We start from the raw sequence: 21025 nt of genomic DNA, 5'->3' as shown, positions 1-21025 counted from the left end.
AAAATATTTAAATGTCCTTGTAATGGCATATCGTGTATTTGTACATGAGTATCCTACATTTTTTTTAGTTTGATATTAAACCATGTTATTATTTGAACAATACACGCGCACGATATTTTCAACTTTAAGGTCTTAAACTTACAAAAAAATGTCATCACCCGTGATGGGGAGAGGAGGGTGAAGAAAAAGTATTATTACTCATGTTATTCGATGCAAAACTTAAATAAATAAGAAGCTAAAACAAAAAAAAAACATAATTCTGCTAAACGTATTTAACAAACAATGAGCTCATAAACAATAACAATACATAAATAATTACAAATTGTTCACTCCCTTCGCCTACAAAATAAGACAAACATATATCTCTATATAATGTAAGCAGCAAACGTACCGTTGATCTAGTATAGTATTCAACATCCTTGGTGTTTAGTTATATTAACTACTTGAAAAAAATGAACTTAAAAAGCATAATTTGTATTTTAACCACCATATTTTTTATAATGATGTCGGGTGTATCAGCTTTGGACGATCCAGAAGGTATAAAACACTTTATTAGTAGTATATCATTTTTTATAATTTTTTTTTTATTGTATCTTTGACTAACAAAATTATATCAAATATTTCGAATTCTGTAATAGTTTTTACCCGTTTTTTCGACTTTTCTATGAACTTTTACTTCTATTTTACCTTTTTTATACCTTATTTCATTTTGTCTTTAAGCGTTTTTACGGACATCCCAATTTGAAAATATGCACACATTATATAATATTTCCTCAGCTTTCTGAATAAAATTAAAAGAATAATTCTCAATTTTCAGGCAATACGAAACCTAACCTAACCTACCTAACCTAACCTAACTTTTTAGCTAATAAACTCAATTTAAAGGACATTCTATTAAAAATAAATATTTTTTTTAGAAAACTGATATTATTTAAGGCCAAAATAATCCAAACAAATTGGAGAACAATTTTTTTTTAAAATTTAATAATTGACATTGTGTATATACCTACCATATTTTGGTCATACATTAGTTTCTAGAAAAATGTCAATTTTTGATTCATTTTAACTTTCTAATTTATTGCTTATGCAAATGTATAACAATTAGACCACGTTCGAAAACAAACAAAAATTAACAATTTTCTGTATTATTTTGTAGTTGAATTGACGAGTTTTTTGCAATATTTATTTTATTCATGTAGAAAAATATCTATCAAATAACCCATTTAAAACGAATACATATTAAAACAATTGTGTACGTATCCCTAGAATAATGAGCCATATAATGCATTGGGATAAATAAAATATTTTAGTAATTCTTTTTGAAATTTCAGCTGATCGTTTACGTGTACAACCTAATGGCCGTAAGTTTTTAAAACTGCTATAACTTATATAAATTACAAAAGTGTAATTGAATATACATTTTAATTATTCGTTATTCAAATAACTGTAAAAAGTTTGATGATAATACCAGTCTTTGTCCTTTGCAAAAATACTATTAATGCATTGTTGATGATAAAAATAAGTTTATCATGTCCATAAGCATTTATTATATACAATTGTGTGTCTAGCGAAGAAATTATAATTAGTGGCTAACACTAATTTAAACGCTTTAGATAAGCAACTAAAAACTATTACACCAGTATAGATTCTTGAAAATTAAAAATTAAGTTGGAATCGGTTATTGTGTCGGTGTTTCAGCACGACCAGGAGGTTTACCACCACAAATACCAGGACAAGATGATCTACCGGGTGGTAAGTTTTTGAGACTTATTTACTAAAACTTATATAGCTTAATTCAAATAAAATAATTAAAATTAAGGGCTTAAATTGTTTTAAAAAAATATATATAACCCTGGTGCATAATGATAACATAGGTTTGCATTGTTTACTGTGTGTACAGTGTTTACTGTGTTAAAAAAAACACTGCAATATCAGTAAATTGAATTATTTCGGACAATGAAAAGTCTTTGTTAGTAATTACTAGTGCTTTATAATAATTAATTAACTGTAGGTTTTGAGTTTAACTTTTTCAGCGTAACCACTAATGTAAAAAATATTACTCGTATAGATATATGTTATTCACTTTGATGCAAAACTTAAATAAATAAGTTGCTAAAACAACAAAATAAGTTTGTTTAAAAAATACAATTTGCGGCTAACATATTTAAACGCTTTAAATCAACAACTTAAAATTGTTATACCAATATAGGTACTTGCGAATTAAAAATTAAATTGGAAAAACGATATTTAAAATAGTTTTTCGGTGCAGCACATATCTCTCTAAATAACATAAGCAGCAAACGTACTGTTGCTCTAGTATAGTAGATATTCTACTTCCTCGGTGACTTTACTTAAACTTTAAATCCGATAATTCATATTTTATTTAGCGTTTTAAATTTTGTATTTTGAGTATACTATTAAATAATTTTTACTTTTAAAATTAATTTTAATACCATATATTAGATTTTAACCACATTGATTTACATTATTATATATTAGCGTTTGCAGTAGTACGACCACTACTACCACCACAACCACCACAACCAGCACCACCGCCACCACCACCACCGGCGAGTAAGTTTTTAAGACTTAAATAAAACGTATATAGGTTATAAAAAAGTAATTCATTATGCAATTTCATCTTTCTTTTTCAAAACCACTGTAAGTTGAAAGATTGTATAAGTTTTTGTGAGTTGCAAAGATACTAGCAGTTTTAAAACTATTTTCAATAAAACTGAAAATTGTTAAATTATTATAGTACCTTTTTTTTTAAAAACGAATTTTTTATACATGTCTTATATTTTAAATTAACATTTATTCCGAAATTCAAAGAATGGATACTAGTAAATCCTAAGATTTAACTTAAAATGAAACCACCTTGTACTTAATACATTTATAAAGAAGCCTATCTTAATTTGAATTAAAATCCAAGTGTTTGCTAATTATAGTTAAACGATTTTTTTACATAATATTTTAATATATTTATTTTTTTTAGATCCATGAAGTATCCATCATCTGTTTCACATTCCGAAAATATATATGCTTACTAATACGTGTATATTGTAAAACGTTCATCTTTGTTTATCATAATTTATTGTGTTTCAACCTTCCGATTTTTCCAATAACAATGTATTCCAAATTCCATATTTTGTTGCCAATCATATTAAATATCTATTACATATACCTGTCTACCAATAAAAATAATATTCACCCGTTTAAGTAAATTTGTATTTTATTAATAAAGAGAGTGATTATCACCTTTTTCCTCGTCCCAGAATGTATTGCATTTAAATAGTTGTTCCATTTTAAAACTCACATTTAAAAATGTATTTTTATTTAGTTAACATAACAGAATATGTTAATAAAAAGTAATTTGTTTTCGGGGAACAACAAATTATATCGGTACCAACTAAACTGTGATATCCATGATTCGAGCCTAATTCTGAAAATAAATATGATTACTTATTTGTGTATACTTGGATGTATATTGGAAAATGTTCATCTTTGCTTATCATAATTGGTTTTTAACCTTCAGATTATTCTAATAACAATCCATTCCAAATTACACATTTTGTAACCTATCAAATACGGGGTAATTTTTTTTATCATGGGCCAGGCAATATCCCATTATGTTTAATTAGGTAATAATTAAAATTTTTTTTTTCATAATGTTCTATTATAATATGATCTCAATTTCACCCAATTTTTGTTTGTTTTACACCCTTTACAAACTAGTTTTTTTGACAGCAACGTTACAAAAACTTGTTTAATGTAACCAAATAAAATCCACCTTGACCAGATGTCTATTTATTTTCTATTGACAACCACTGTCTTTTATTTTACCGTACTCTGAACGCGTAAAACTATAATAGCTTTGATAACTGGTATCCATTTTTCAATAATTATTTGATTTATTTTTCGTAGTACATTTATAATTGAAGTTTTAAATTTTTGTACGAGAAAATCTTTGTAAGAAAATTTGTTTTAAAAATATAAGTTTTTGAATTTGGTATTATAAAACCTTAAAATATAGTTGATAAGGTGGATATCGATAGAAAATGCACAGGCGTGGAGGCCTTTAGTCAAGGTGGATTTTGTTTGGTTACATTAAACAAGTTAAGTGTAGTAATTCTCGTAACATAAGAACTCAAAGTAAATTAAAAATAGACTTTAGAGAAACAAAATAAAAAAACAAGTGTCATCTTTATTCTTTCCCTTAAAGATAATATACTGCAACATGATAATATCTTGTGACCTTCCTCTTTACGAAGCTAAACTATCAGCAGACGTTTGTCTAAATTGTTTGTTTAGTTATTCGGATAGTTTTTTGTTGTTCCAAATAATTTGACTTTAATTATTATATTTTCTGGTCAGGTGGCACTACTGAGAGCCTTCCTATTCACACATTATGTCATTGCATAGTTGTCATCAGACTTGCTGATTATACATATTTTGTATAGATTGTAAATAAAGAAAATATATTTTTAATAAAAAAAAAAAATTATTACTATTGTTTTTTTGAAGAGCTTTTTATTTTTTTAAATTATTAGCATATAAACGGTTACAAAAATACATGGAGTTTTTGTTAGTTGTTAAAAATAATTGTAAAAATATAAACTAAGTTAGAGGTTAAATGGTAGAAATGGTTTTAGAATTTTTCTTTTAACGTATTAGACTTGTTCTATAAATTAATTTACAAAATAATGTTTGAATTTGTACTATATTTTTCTAAGAATATAGCGAATATAAATTTTGTATAAAAACCAATAACAATACTTACAAAAATATTTTGTTACGTATAACTTGTTTTTTGGGAAACACATTTTTTTTGTTGTGTTCAAATTGTAAACATAAATTTGTCGTTAGCTTTTGTGTAAACAAAAGATTTAACTATCTATCTTTTAGAAGGATTTCTATAGGTATATACTGAATCTGGTGTGCACAAATTTCTGGCTACGTTACTCGATACGACTTACTTGTTATGGATAGTAACAATTGTTTATATTTTCCTATAAATCCTATAGTACATAAAAAATATTTTTCAAACTATATGCGTTATAGCTATAGTAAACCTTATCTCTATAGATCCCACATCATCATGCCACGACTCCACAACAGTAGCCTTAAATGTTAATTATATTTATACCTCACCCTCTTCCCACCATCACGGGTGATGATATATTTTTTTTTATAGATGTAATTTTACCTTTTAGTTGAAAATATCGTGCGCGTGTATTGTTCAAATAATAACATGTTTTTATATTAAACTAAAAAAATATGTGTTATACTCATGTACAAATACATACATAGGTTTGAAAAAAAAAGATATGTGTAACGTTCTGATGATTTAGGCTTAACTAATTTTGATATTGCAAAATAAAACTCAATTAAAAAATCCACAAGCTCAAACTGGAAGCATTTAGTTTCGATATGTACTTGAGTGTTGGAACTATTTATTTTCTTGTAACATAGAACTCTGGTTTTACAATAATATAATTACAGTCATAAAATTCAAACGTTTATATACTTAAAAAAACTGGACGTCGTTTTTTGGACGTCCATACTTGTATACATAAAACAAGATTGACCTATGAATGCGTTAAAACTTTCGTGGATTGATATATCAACTGAGTGAGTTTCGGATGTATCCATGTCGAATGTTTGACGTGGATAAATCCGAAACTCACTCAGTTGAAGATTGACCATTTTTTTAAAATAGCAAAAAATGTTTTAAAATTCTACAAAAACTACTAATAAAAATATATTATTGTTTTTTTTTTTTGGAAAACCAGTTGTTTTTTTAAATATTGTATTTGATTATTTGTGTTCTTAATATGTTAGATCTATTTATTTTCTTGCATAGTAGAACCCTGATTTTACAATAATTATTGTTGAATTTTTAAATAGTATTATCCAATACTTATTATACGTCATACCGAACTCAACTAATACATTTAAGGTCAAAGTTTCAACTAACAGACAAATAAAAATATTTAAATGTCCTTGTAATGCATAGGAATTCCTCCTATCTAAAGATTAGTTAATTAAGCCAGCCTACAACGAAGTTCAAATAATCATATTTTAACGCCGCATACAATGTATGAATTTAGAAAATCCACTAGCACACACTTTAAGGATGATTAGGCATAAAATGACACGATAACATTATTTTCTAAGGACTATAATCTACAATCGACAGATGTCAAAAAAAATTTTAATATAAAAAAAAATGTCATTAATTAATTTCATATACAGCGGTGAAATGACAGTGTTGCCATAGCACTACATCTGTCTTAACTTTAGTTTTCAGTTTTCGTACATTAAGTTAAACTGTGCATAAAAAACGTAATGGGTAAAAAGGGTTAATGGTAATTTCTGGGTTCAAGACTGTGTACATCTGTATTAAGAACTGTTTTAATTATTTTTCACAACATTATTGCACGCTGTACTCAAAATTTGTACATTTTTTAATCTTAGGAACATCTTATCTATAGGGGTATAAAAAACTAAAAAAAAAAGAAAATGCGTGCTTAAATTGTTTTAAAAATGTATGAGAAATCCTAACTTTACATTTTAGTTTTCACACCACTAGTATGAAAAATATTACTCATATGTTATTTAATTATTGCTGCAAAACTTAAATAAGTAATAAGTTGAAAACGATCAGATATGAGTAACATTCTGATGATTTAGGCTTAACTAGTTTTAACATTGCAAAATAAAACAGTATGGTCACGGAATTTGAACAGTCGAGACCACTATTGCCCTGAAGATGGACTCTGCATAGAATCCAAAACGCTGGCACACAACATTCGACGTGGATATATCCGAAACTTACTCAGTTGAGTTAAAATAAAACTCAATTAAAAACATGTCAAAGTTAAGTTATGTCTATATAAAATAATATTGTTCCTAGACCGAGCTGTTTTTATAGTCCCAAAAGGCCTAACTTAACTTCAACATGTTCTTAATAAATTTGTTTTCACAAGCTCAAACTCAGTTAGGCCATCACAATATCACATATAATTTTTCGTTTTAATCAACAATTTTTGTAGTTATAAGAAATAATGTACATTTTAGCTTCGTAACGTTTTCAATACCTGACTAAAAATAAAAAAATAATGTTTTTTCAACCAAAATCCAAAATTACACTTATTTTGTGGTTGAATTATAGTTTTACCTTTAACATATTAGTAGTTTTTAAAAAAAATATTTGTATTTTTACTTCTTTTTTTCGTAACAAGTTCTATACAGGAATTAAGTTAATATTTTTACAATTATAATAGCTTAATATTATTACTTAATATTACTATAGTTCCCCCCTGAATAAATTCAGCTACATAAGGCTATTATTTAGAGCTTATTAGACTTAAATTAAAATATTATGCATTCCGCTATTTCACAACGGCTGTTGTAATGTAAATAATGATAAATGTCTGTTGGTATCTAAAAATTCAAATTTATATTGCTCTGTATCAAAAGCAAATTGTTTTCATATTTGGTTTTTTAGCACTAAACACAATGTAAACAAATAAAAATATTTTAAAACAACCTTTATTATACTTTTGCTGTTGCTCTTTATGAAATAATTCACTATAGTTTATAGCTATTCTTTATAGTATACACTATTATTTATGTAACAATTGAGTACTATCACACAAGCACATATTTTAGGCATTTTGGAAACACAAATAATATGTGCCAAAGCATACTTGAACATCAATTATGTAATAAAAAAACAATTACAATTGAATAGAAAAATATAACATGTGTTGCAATTTTAATAAACGCAAGAGAATAGTTTAAACATTGTTTGCTAAAATTTATGTAACAAGTTGTATTAATATACTATACTTCAAATAATAATAATTAAACTCAAGGACCTTATTATCCTTATCTTTTTATCGTAAGTGGTAAAATAAGTAATTCAAATTTTCTGTTATATCTTCTGTTTACACAATTGCTGACAATACATTTATTATTACAATATGAACACCTTAAAAAAAATGTGGTAACTAGAAAACATGATATACGTAGGTAACAAAACACTTTTTGAGGTATTATTATTGGTTTAAATACAACATTTGTATTCACTATATTTTTGGAAAAATATGGTATAAATTCAAACGTTCAGAAACAAAAATAATAAACAATGATTTCTTGTTAAATCGTTTACAAAATCACATTATTTTGTAAATTAAATTAATTTATAGAACACCTTTAATAAGTTAAAAGAGAAACCATGAACTATTACTACTATTTATCCTCAAACTAAGTTTATATTTTTACAATTTTTATAATATTATTACAAAGTAATTTTGTTTCCCCCCTTATAATTGTTTTATTGGAAAACCAGTTGTTTTTTTAATTATTGCGTTTGATCATATGTGTACTTATAATATTAGAACTATTTATTTTATTGCATAGTAAAACCCTGATTTTACAATAGTTATAGATGAATTTTTAAATGGTATTATCCAATACTTATTATACATATCTAACCCAACTAATACATTTTAGGTAAAAGTTTCAACTAACAGACAAATTAAAATATTTAAATGTCCTTGTAATGGATAGGAATTCCTCCTATCTAAAGATTAGTTAATTAAGCCAGCTTATAATAAGTTCAAATAATTATATTTTAACCCCGCATACAATGTATGAATTTAGAAAATCCACTAGCACACACTTTAGGGGTAATTAGGCATAAAACGACACGATAACATTATTTCCTATGGACTATAATCTACAGTCGACAGATGTCTAAAACAATGTAATATAAAAAAAAAAATGTAATTAATTAATATTATATAAGGCGGTGAAAGAACAGTGTTGCCATATCACTAGATCTATCTTAATTTTAGTTTTTAATTTTTATACATTAAGTTATATGCACAACTGTGCATAAAAAACGTAATGGGTAATAAGGGTTAATGGTCATTTCTGGGTTCAAGACTGTGTACATCTGTATTATTAGCAGTTTTATTTATTCTTCACAACATTATTGCACGCTGTATTCAAAATTTCTAAAATTTGTAATCTTAGAAAGTTATATAGGGGTATACCAAACTAAAAAAAAAGAAAATGCGAGCTTAAATTGTTTTAAAAATGTATATGAAATCCTAACCTTTATATTTTAGTTTTCCTACCACTAGTATGAAAAATATTACTCATATGTTATTCAATTATTGCTGCAAAACTTAAATAAATAAGTTGCTAATACAATAAAAGAAGTTTGGCTGTATTAAACTAGGTTCTAAAATCAAAAACAATAATTTTTGTGTGTTGTTTACACGTTTTATTCGTAACAATAGTACATGAAATGTACTTCATTCGGCCAAACATATTTAACAAACAATGAACACATACACAATAACAAACATAAACAATGAACAAATAAGAATTTAAAAACTTAAAAGTCCCATTTAAATTAAAGAAGTCAAAATTTTTATTTCCATTGAACAAAAAAATAATATAGGTACTTATTATTTTATTAACATAAATACTTATATATTTAATAGTTTCAACATGAGGCTGCATGTAATTTTGTTATATGTAAAGCATATCAGATCAGATATCTTAGCTGATTGGTACTTTATTTATTTTTTGTTTATTCAAGTTGTTTAGGAAAATGTATTGGTTGGGTATTATAACTAATAAGTATTGGATAATTAAATTAAAGATTTCATCATAATTATTGTAAAATCAGGGTTCTATATTGCAAGAAAATAAATAGTTCGAACATTTTAAGTACGCAAATAATAAACGGAATACTTTCAAAAACAACTTGTTTTTGAAAAAAACAATAGTAGTTTTTTTAATGTATATTGTTAAAACTTAAAAATGTATGATATCTCCAGTTCTTGGTCGTTAATTTACATGGCAACAGATGTTGTGAAAAACAACTTGTTTTCGATAAGAAAAATATAAAACTATTCAAATAGTTGTAAAATACTGTATATTATAATGTAAGAAAATAAATCTATAGCTTTTGTGTAAACATAAGGTAGAAATCAAATTTAAAATGCATAGTTGAATGCATAAAATATTAATGATTAAATATATAAAGGCACTATAGTTGTATGACTTAAGGTGTAAAGTAGCATAGGTACATTGTATTAGTATGTTTTTTTTGTTAATATTATATCTATATAAAAATAATTTTAATGAAAACTGGGTTTCGACCAAAATCAAAATTACATTTTTTTTGTAAAATATAATATTGTTTAACGTATTAAACTTTAAAGATTTTTCTTTTTCTTTACATTACTACAGTAATTTCAGAAAAATGGCTCAAACACTTAAATACACAAACGACAAAACCAAATATGAAAACAACTGATTTTTGCTAAAAAACAATTGCAAAAATGTATAGTCCGTCTTTAGGTGTGAAAAATCCAACGGCACAAAAAAAATATGTATTTGTATAGACCAAGTACAAGTGTTTGACGCAACCTTTAAATCAATATAAGATTCTAAAACAATAAGAAAATGTATAGTTTCGTTGTATTGAACTAGATTTTTGAACCAAAAACAATTGTGTGCTGTTTACACGTTTTATTCGTAATAATAGTACATGATTTGTACTTCATTCGACCAAACATATTTAAAAAACAATTAACTTATACACAATAACAAACATAAACAATGAACAATGTACACTCCCCTCAAACCTACCAAACGATACAAACATTTTAGAATTATTTGCAACACATATCGTGTATTTGTACATGAGTATCCTACATTTTTTTTAGTTTAATATTAAAACATGTTATTATTTGAACAATACACGCGCACGATATTTTCAACTATAAGGTCTTAAACTTACAAAAAAATGCCATCACCCGTGATGGGGAGGGTAGGGTGAGGAAAAAGTATTATTACTCATGTTATTCGATGCAAAACTTAAATAAATAAGATGCTAAAACAATAAAAAAACATAATTCTGCTAAACGTATTTAACAAACAATGAACTCATAAACAATAACAATACATAAATATTTACAAATTGTTCATTCCCTTCGCCTACAAAATAAGTCAAACATATCTCTATATATAATGTAAGCAATAAACGTACTGTTGCTCTAGTAAAGTATTCTACATTCTTGGTGTTTAGTAATATTAACTACTTGAAAAAATGAATTTGAAAAGTATAATTTTTATTGTAGCCACCATATTTTTTATAATGATGTCGGGTGTTACAGCTCCAGCTCCAATAGGTATAAAAACATTTTTAGTATATAATTTTAAAAATTTTTTTTTTAATAGTATCTTAAGCCAACAAAATTATTTCAAATTCTATGGTCGTTTTTACCAGTTTTTTCGACTTGTTTATGAAATTTTATCGCATAATTTACCTTTTTATACCTCATTTAAATTTTTTTCTAAGAATTTTTATGGAGATTCCAATTTGAAACTATGTACACACTATGTAAAATTTCGTCAGCTTTCTGTTTAAAATAGTAGAAACATTTTTAGATAATAAACTCAATTTTAATTGCTTTTGTGTTACGCGAAAAAAAAATTCATATTTTTTTCAGAAAGCTGATATAATTTTACGTAAATATCTAACTTGTAATAACTTAATTTTTATGTACGAAGATACTATAAATAATAATAATAAAAAAAAAATTTTTCCATTCATATAATGCATTGGGATAAATTAAAATTTTTTTTCGATATTTCAGCTCCTGACACGAAGGACCATGTTCCCCGTAAGTTTTTTAAACTGCTATAGCTTATATAAATTTCAAAAGTGAAATTGATTATCCATTTTTATTATTCGTTATTCAAATGACTGTAAATTGGATAATAATATCAGTTTTTGTGTGCTTTACAAAGATACTAGTAGTTTTACAATTTATTTTCGAAAAGCTGAAAATAAGTATAAATTGTTATTAAACATTGTTGATAAATTAATGACGATTATTATGTCCATAAACATATTATTATAAAAAACTGTATGTATAGTAGAAAAATTGTTTCAAAAATGCAGTTTGTGAAAATACAAGTTTTCAAATAAATAACTAAATTTTAATGACTTTTTGTCACGCAAAAAATTAATCAAAATTTTTTGCCAGATTAATATTTATTTTTTGAATGTAGAAAAATATCTACCTAAAAATCCTTTCAAAACGAATAAATATTAAAACAACTGTGTACTAGCCCTATAACAATGAGCCACATGATGCATTGGGATAAATCAAATGTTTAAGTAATTTTTTTCGATATTTCAGCTCTTATTGATGTTGGAAACACTCTACCCAGTAAGTTTTTGACACTGCTATAACTTATATAAATATCAAAAGGGATGTAAGTTTGTTGTATGTATGTTTATTATGTCCATAAACATATTATTTTATAAAACGGTATGTCTAATTGAAAAATTGTTTGAAAAATATAATTTGTAAAAACACAACTTTTTAGACAATAAACACAATTGTAATGACTTTCTGTTACGCGAAAAAAAATTAATATTTTTTCAGAAAGCTGATATTATTTTACATACAAATTGGATTTGTAAAATTTTTTTTTTTTGGTGTACGATGATACTATAATAATCCAAAAAAAAAATTATTTTCATCTTAACAGACATGCTTAAAATCATACTTTGTTTCTAAAAAAAATGTCAATTTCTGATTTATTATATAACCTTTGGATTTTTATGAAAATTTATATCAGTTAGATCCTGCACGAAAGCAAAAAAATATTTATTTTATGAATGTAGAAAAATACCTATGAAAACAATCCATTAAAAACGAATATATATATATGTATTGAAAGTTGAAACAACTGTGTACTTAGCCCTAGAACAATAAGCCGTATGATTCCTTGGAATAAATTAAATATTTAAGTAATTTTTTTCGATATTTCAGCTGTTCTAAATCCAGTTGCACCCCATGTCCCTGAAAGTAAGTCTTTTTTGACGCTGCTATAACTTATATAAATTTCAAAAGTAAAATTAAATACACTATAAATAATAATCCAAAAAAAAAAAAAATTATTTCCATTCATATAATGCATTGGGATAAATTAAAAATATTTAAGCAATTTTTTTCGATATTTCAGCTCCTGACACGAAGGACCATGTACCCCGTAAGTTTTTTAAACTGCTATAGCTTATATAAATTTCAAAAGTGAAAATGATTATCCATTTTTATTATTTGTTTTTCAAATGATTGTAAGTTGGAAGAAAATATCAGTTTTTGTGCTTTGCATAATACTAGGAGTTTTTTAATTATTTTCAAAAAGCTGCAAAAATTGTATAAAATTTAAAAAAAAAGTATCAGAAAAAAACTAAAGATACTTTAACGACCAAGACCAAAATAATGTACTTTATACATTTTTATAGAAGCCTAACTTAATTTGAATTCAAATCAATGTGTAAGCTATAAATAAACAATTTTTTTCCACAATATTTGTTTTTTTAGCTAAATAACGGTAGTTCAATTTACCAACAAAGTTGCAGTATCCAAGATCAGTTTCACATTTTGAAAATACATATGTTTATTAATACGTGTATTTTGTAAAATCATCATCTTTGTTTATCATAATTATTATGTTTCATCCTTCAGATTTTTCTAATAACAATGTATTCTAAAAAACATATTCTGTTACCTATCATATAAATTATATCATGTCTTATACCATTTACCAATAAAAACAATATTCACCGAATAAGTAAATTTGTATTTTATTACCTAGTCTAATTTAACTATATTTTTTTACTAAAATTAGTACATTTTTCGACAGTAATATAATACAAATATTATAATTTTATAACTTTTTAAGTTATAACAAATATAAATGTACAATACATTTTGATTATTTACTATCTATAATCTTTATGCTCTTGATTTAACCTTGAACCTTTTTAATACTTAAACAAGCATAATTTTCGATAGTAATAATTTTATTACTATCGATAATATTTATATTTACAAATATTATCTACAAAAAGTTTAGTCATGTTTTTCTTGTAGCGCTACTGCGGTGTATAATAATATAGAAGTAAACAACATTTATAATAACCTACGTATGGTATTTTTTAGTGTGTATGTTTTTTAAAAGTATTATTATCATCTACTCAGTTCAGGAACAAAAAATAACTACCTACAAAAGCTATGTATATTGTTGGCTACAAGAAAAAATATGTTTTAAAACCGTACTGAGATATTGACTGGCCCAAGATAAAAAAAATCATCCTGTATATAATATTACCATTTCATGCTTTTACTTCTGATTCATCCTTTTTATTTTATTTATTTTAAAATGTCTATTGGTATATTGTTATATATGAAACAACTATTTAAATTCATTTTATATAATAAATTTACAAGTATAAACATTTAGTGAATTTTGATTATTAACTATCTATACTCCATAGAAAATATTGTTATTGTGTCATTTCATGCCTAATCACTTAACGTGTGTGCGAGTAGATTTTCTAAATTCATACATTGTATGCGGATTGAAGGTATGATTATTTGAAGTTCGTTGTAAGCTGGCTTTATACAATAATCTTTTAACAGTCCCTCCTATGCATTACATGGAGATTTAAATATTTTAAAATCAACAATAAGAAATGTATACATGGCTTTGTGCATTTAAATTCTATTAAATGGTATAACTTGTTGGGGTGGCACAAATAGAACAGAAATTGCTTCAATACACACTGCCCAAAAATATTTTTAAAAAGGTAGCGTACTCCTTTCCGCTAACACATCCTTCAGCGGAATTATTTAATTGTACAAATACATTATCAGTTTATAAATTATATATTAGACAAGTTTTAATAAAATCTATACAGTGGCATAGATTAAACGATAAAGAACGTCTAGACAGGAGAACAGGAAAATTGACAAAAACACCATTTGCATCCCTTTCTAGCTCAATAAGCTCCTCCGAGTACATGTGTAAAATGATATTTAATAATTTAGATAATGATGTAAAGAGTCTAATGAAAATGTGCTAACTTTTTACTGGTTAAAATATTAAACATGCTACTCTGTGTTGTAGCCTCCGAACACAGTGCAATACTCGAAATAAAAACTTGAAATACAAAGCTAAAAAATCATACTCTTTAGTTATACTATACAAATCAGTATGATTCATATTTTGTACATTACTTGATATCTTATATTACAATATTCTAGTTAATACATTTATCGTCATTGTGTTTATTGTTACGGACCCACCCTTTTCAGGGCTAATAGATACATACATATATATATATATTACACTGTACAACTTATCAGGACTAACATATACATATATCTATATATTATATTATATAACTTCTCATTGTTAAATATTGCTAAATATGAATGCACCACACGTGCCGATTTCACATCAGACCCAAAAGGTCATTACAGCATCTTGCGAAAGCAGACAACTTGTAATTCTGTTCACAGTTGACCTCAACAACGAGGCCAACCACTAAAAGGAACTTAACGTTTTGGCAACTACCGTGCGAATCTCACCTCGAAGCTAGCCAATTTCGACCATGCGAAGGCTGCACTCTCATGCCTCTACCCTTCCTCCACCGTTGACATAAGCGGATGTCATGGACGAGCGAGGTCATCCACGCGCGGACTTTTGATAATTGCGAGGATTCCCACGGCCATTCAACGAGCGGACCAGCATAAAAGGGAGAACTTGAGTCATAGCAGAGCAGATGTGCTGGGACCACGACACACTACACTTGAAGTTTCTACCTATCATCTTCTTTTGAAGTCTTAAGCGGCTTATAATTGTTTTAAACATCATATTTATGAAGCATACTGAACTTATGCTATTAACTGTTTGTCGTTGTACTTGTTTTATAAGTATATTAAATTAAATGTTTGTGATTTACTCTGAAGTTATTCTATTAAATATCTAAAAACCTACTACCACGATTGTGACAAGGCTCAAACAGCCTGCAATACATACGTACACGGCTACAGGGTTGTTACAGTACTCTGAAATGCGTAAAACTTCAATAGCTTTGTTAACTGTTATCGACTTTTCAATAATTATTTGATTTATTTTTCACAATACATTTTACGGCTCTATTTCATTGCGATTTTTATTAATACCTAATAACAAACTTACGCACCTTTGTAATCTAAAAGCTAATTATTATTTGAATACAAAATGTATACATTAAAATTAGCTTTAAAAATACTGCAACGAGAAAATCTTTGTAAGAAAATTTGTTTTAAAAATAAATGTTTTTTGAATTTGGTATTATAGAACCTTAAAATATAAAACCTTATAGTTGATAAGCCGAATTTTGATAGAAAATGCACAGGCGTGGAGACCTCTAGTCAAGGTAGATTTTATTTGTTTACATTAAACAAGTTATGTGTAGTAATGTCTCATAACTTAAGAACTCAAAGTAAATTTGAAATGGACTTTAAAGAAACAAAATAAAAAAACCAGTGTCATCTTTATTCTTTTCCTTAAAGATAATATACTGCAACATGATAATATCTTGCGACCTTTCTCTTTTTGAAGCTTAACTATCAGGAGACGTTTGTCCAAATTGTTTGTTTAAATATTCGGATAGGTTTTTGTTGTTCTGTTTTTTTTTCTAATGTTGCTATCAAAAAAACTAGTTTGTAAAGGGGGTAAAAACAAAAAAAAATTAAGAGAAATTGAGATCACATTATATAACAACATTATGAAAAAAAAAATTCAGTTATTAATTAAACTTAGTGAGATATTGACTGGCCCATGATGAAAAAAATTACCCTTTATTTGATAGGTAACAAAAAATGTTATTTGGAATGGGTTGATATTAGAGTAATCTGAAGGTTGAAAAACTATTATGATGAGCAAAGATGAACATTTTACAATATACATCCAAATATACACAAATAAGTAATCATATTTATTTTCAGGATGAGGCTCGAATCATTGATATCGCAGTTTAGTTGGTACCGATATAATTTGTTGTTTACCGAAGACAAATAATTTTTTTTTAACATATTCTGTTATGTTAACAAAATAAAAAAAAAATACTTTTTTAAACGTGACTTGTAAAATGGAACTACTATTTAAATGCAATACATTCTGGGACATGGAAGAAGGATAATCACTCTCTTTAATAGAAAAATATCTTTGTTAATAAAATACAAATTTACTTAAACGGGTGAATATTGTTTTTATTGGTAGACAGGTATGTGTAATAGATATAATATTTATTATGACTGGCAACAAAACATGGTATTTAAAATACATTCTTATTAATAAAAATCGGAAGGTTGAACACAATTATGATAAATAAAGATGAACATTTTACATTATACACATATTAGTAAGTATACATATTTTCAGAATTTGAAACAAATGTTGAATACTTCATGGACCTAAAAAAATAAATATATATTTAAATATGATGTAAAACATCGTTTAATGATAAATAGCAAACACATGGATTTTAATTCAAATTAAGACAGGCTTCTTTATAAATGTATTAAGTATAGGTGGTTTCATTTTAAGTTAAATCTTAGGATTTACTAGTATCCGTTGTTTGAATTTCGGAATAAATGTTAATTTAAAATATCGGACTTGTAAAAAACATTCGTTTATACAAAAAATAAAATATAATAATTTTACAATTTTCAGCTTTATTGAAAATAATTTTAAAACTGCTAGTATCTTTGCAACTCACAAAAACTTATACAATCTTTCAACTTACAGTGATTTGGAAAACGAACGATAAAATTGCATAATGAATTACATTTTTATAACCTATATAATTTTTATTTAAGTCTCAAAATCTTACTCGGTGGTGGTGATGGTTGTGCTACTGGTGGTGCTGGTGGTACATAAACTGATATATAATAATGCAAATCAAAGTGGTTAAAATCAATTATATGGTATTAAAATTAATTTTCAAAGTTTAACTTAGTAAATAGTATATTAAAAATATAAAATTTAAAACGCTAAATTAAATATAAATTATCGGATTTACAGTTTAAGTAAAGTTACCGAGGAAGCAGAACGCCTACTATACTAGAGCAACAGTACGTTTGCTGCTTATGTTATTTAGGGAGATATGTGCTGCACCGAAAAACTATTTCAAATACATGTTTTTCCAATTTAATTGATATAATAATTTTAAGTTGTTGATTTAAAGCGTTTAAATTTGTTAGCCGCATTTTTTAAACAAACTTCTTTTGTTGTTTTAGCAACTTATTTATTTAAGTTTTGCATCAAAGTGAATCAAATATGAGTAATACTTTTTACATTAGTGGTTACACTGAAAAAGTTAAATTCAAAACCTACAGTTAAATAATTATTATAAAGCACTAGTAATTACTACCAATGACTTTTCATTGTCCGAAATAATTCAATTTACTGATATTCCAATGTTTTTTTAACACAGTGTTTATTAATGCAAACATATGTTATCCAGAATTACATATATATTTTAAAAAAATTGTAGTCCTTAAGTTTATTTATTTTATTCGAATAAAGCTATATAAGTTTTATTAAAGTCTCAAAAACTTACAACCCGGTGGATCGTCTTGTCCTGGTCTTCGTATTGGTAAATCTCCTGGTCGTGCTGAAACACCAAAAAAAAAAAAACTCAAATACTTGTTTTTCCAATTTAATATTTAAGAATCTATACTGGAGTAATAGTTTTTAGTTGCGTATCTAAAGCGTTTAAATTAGTGTTAGCCACTTATTATAATTTCTTCACTAGACATACAATTGTATATAATAATATGCTTATGGATTTTTATTATCAATAATGTAATGCATTAGTAACATTTTATACACATATTCAGCTTTTTTGAAAATAAGTTTAAAATTGCTAGTATCTTTGCAAAGGACAAATACTGATATTATCATCCAATTTTTTACAGTCATTTGAATAACAAATAATTAAAATGTATATTCAATTACACTTTTGTAATTTATATAGGTTATAGCAGTTTTAAAAACTTACGGGTATCAGGTTGTACAGGTGAAGGAAAAGCTGAAATTTCGAAAAAAATTACTTTAGTATTTTATTTATCCCAATGTATTATATGGCTCATTGTTCTAGGGCTACGTACACAATTGTTTTAATATGTATTCGTTTTAAATGGATTATTAGGTAGATATTTTTCTACTTTAATAATATAAATATTGCAAAAAGACACGTCCATTCAATTACAAAATAATACAGAAAATTGTCAATTTTTGTTTGTTTTCGAACGTGATCTAATTGATATACATTTTCATAAGAAATAAGCCCGAAGGTTATAATGAATCAAAAACTGACATTTTTCTATAATCAAATGTATGACCAAAATATGGTAGGTATATACACAATATGAATTTATGCTACTTATGTATTTAAAAAAAATATTGTTCTCTAATTTGTTTAAATTATTTTGGCCTTGGTCGTTAAATTATTTTTTAGTTTTTAGTTTTTTTTTTGACGCTTTATTTTTATAATTTAGTATCAGTAGTTATCAAAAAAAAATGTATTACAAATCGGAATTTTATGTAAAAAAGTAACATGTTTCTGTAAATATTAATTTTTTTTCGCGTAACTGAAAGTCAAAAAATTTGGGTTTGAAATCTAAAAAGTTGTATTTTTCGTAATGCCTAAAAATTGAGAATTATTCTTTTAATTTTATTCAGAAAGCTGAAGAAATATTACATAATTTGTGCATAGTTTCAAATTGGGATCTCCATAAAAACGCTTAGAAAACAAAATGAAATGAGGTATAAAAAAGGATAAAATAGAAGTAAAAGTTCATAGAAAAGTCGAAAGACGGGTAAAAACGACTACAGTATTCGAAATATTTGATATCATTAGGTTTAACGAAGATACAATAAAAAAAAAAAAATTATAAAAAAATGATATACTACTAAAAAAGTTGTTTGTACCTTCTGGATCGTCGATAGCTGATACACCCGACATCATTATTAATAATATGGTGGCTACAATATAAATTATACTTTTTAAATTCATTTTATTGAAGTAGTTAATATTACTTAACACCAAGGATGTTGTATACTATACTAGAGCAACGGTACGTTTGCTGCTTACATTATATAGAGCGATATGTTTGTCTTATTTCGTAGGCGAAGGGAGTGAACAATTTGTAATTATTTATGTATTGTTATTGCGCATGAGTTCATTGTTTGTTAAATACGTTTAGCAGAATGATGTTTTTTTATTGTTTTAGCATCTTATTTATTTAAGTTTTGCATCGAATAACATGAGTAATAATACTTTTTCCTCATCCTACCCTCCCGATCACGGGTGATGACATTTTTTTGTAAATTTAAGACCTTATAGTTGAAAATATCATGCGCGTGTATTGTTCAAATAATAACATGTTTTAATATTAAGCTAAAAAAATTGTAGGATACTCATGTACAAATACACGATATGTGCTGCACAAAATTCTAAAATGTTTGTCTTATTTTGTAGACGAAGGGAGTGAACAATTTGTAATTATTTATGTATTGTTATTGCGCATGAGTTCATTGTTTGTTAAATACGTTTAGCAGAATGATGTTTTTTTATTGTTTTAGCATCTTAATTATTTAAGTTTTGCGTCGAAGTAAATAACATGAGTCATAATACTTTTTCCTCACCCACCCCTCACCATCACAGGTGATGACATTTTTTTATTAGTTTAAGTCCTTATAGTTGAAAATATCGTGCGCGTGTATTGTTCAAATAATAACATGTTTTAATATGAAACTAAAAAAATTGTAGAACACTCATGTACAAATACATGATATGTGCTGCACAAAATTTGAAAATGTTTGTTTTATTTTGTACGTGAGTGTACACATATTTTAATGGTTTATGTATTGTTATTGTGTATGTGTTCATTGTTTGTTAAATATGTTTGGCCGAATGAAGTACATTTCATGTGCTATGGTTACGAATAAAACGTGTAAACAACACACAAAATTATTGTTTTTGGATTTAGAACCTGGTTTAATACAGTCATACTTTTTTTATTGTTTTAGCAACTTATTTATTTAAGTTTTGCAGCAATAATTGAATAACATATGAGTA

The 21025-nt window shown here is 26.0% G+C and overlaps 3 protein-coding genes across 6 annotated transcripts in view; 2 read left to right on the top strand and 1 right to left on the bottom strand.

The window, feature by feature from the left end:
- Positions 1–375: 375 nt before the first annotated feature.
- On the top strand, positions 376–3224 carry LOC126833733 (uncharacterized). Its single transcript, XM_050565237.1, has 5 exons — positions 376–537; positions 1332–1361; positions 1699–1752; positions 2500–2574; positions 2996–3224. Exons 1-5 carry the CDS (start codon positions 453–455, stop codon positions 3001–3003), a joined length of 252 nt encoding a protein of 83 aa, XP_050421194.1. The 5' UTR covers positions 376–452; the 3' UTR covers positions 3004–3224.
- Positions 3225–11077: 7853 nt separating this feature from the next.
- LOC126833333 (uncharacterized) overlaps positions 11078–21025 on the top strand; it is a 57023-nt gene continuing 47075 nt past the window's right edge. For 3 of the 4 annotated variants that reach the window (XM_050564600.1, XM_050564602.1, XM_050564599.1), the window contains exons 1-4: positions 11078–11219; positions 11688–11714; positions 12237–12266; positions 12876–12911. In XM_050564600.1, the coding sequence (XP_050420557.1) occupies positions 11138–11219; positions 11688–11714; positions 12237–12266; positions 12876–12911 (175 nt within the window). In that variant the 5' untranslated portion in view covers positions 11078–11137. Of the gene's footprint in view, positions 11220–11687; positions 11715–12236; positions 12267–12875; positions 12912–13068; positions 13096–13430; positions 13670–21025 lie in introns of those variants that run through there. The other variant, XR_007684934.1, reaches the window with a different exon arrangement.
- On the bottom strand, positions 17141–20026 carry LOC126833334 (uncharacterized). The gene is made up of 5 exons (XM_050564603.1): positions 19876–20026; positions 18944–18973; positions 18503–18556; positions 17774–17821; positions 17141–17354 (listed from the first exon to the last, which is right to left on the bottom strand). Exons 1-5 carry the CDS (start codon positions 19958–19960, stop codon positions 17347–17349), a joined length of 225 nt encoding a protein of 74 aa, XP_050420560.1. The 5' UTR covers positions 19961–20026; the 3' UTR covers positions 17141–17346.

This window comes from Adelges cooleyi, unplaced genomic scaffold (genome assembly GCF_023614345.1).
Source record: "Adelges cooleyi isolate 19-005CV unplaced genomic scaffold, UGA_ACOO_1.1 ACOO_flye_CR_arks_rails_tigmint_CR_PRNA_2, whole genome shotgun sequence".
Taxonomy (NCBI): domain Eukaryota; kingdom Metazoa; phylum Arthropoda; class Insecta; order Hemiptera; family Adelgidae; genus Adelges; species Adelges cooleyi.
Note: the sequence above shows the minus strand (reverse complement) of the source record. Positions and strands in the feature narration are given on the sequence as shown.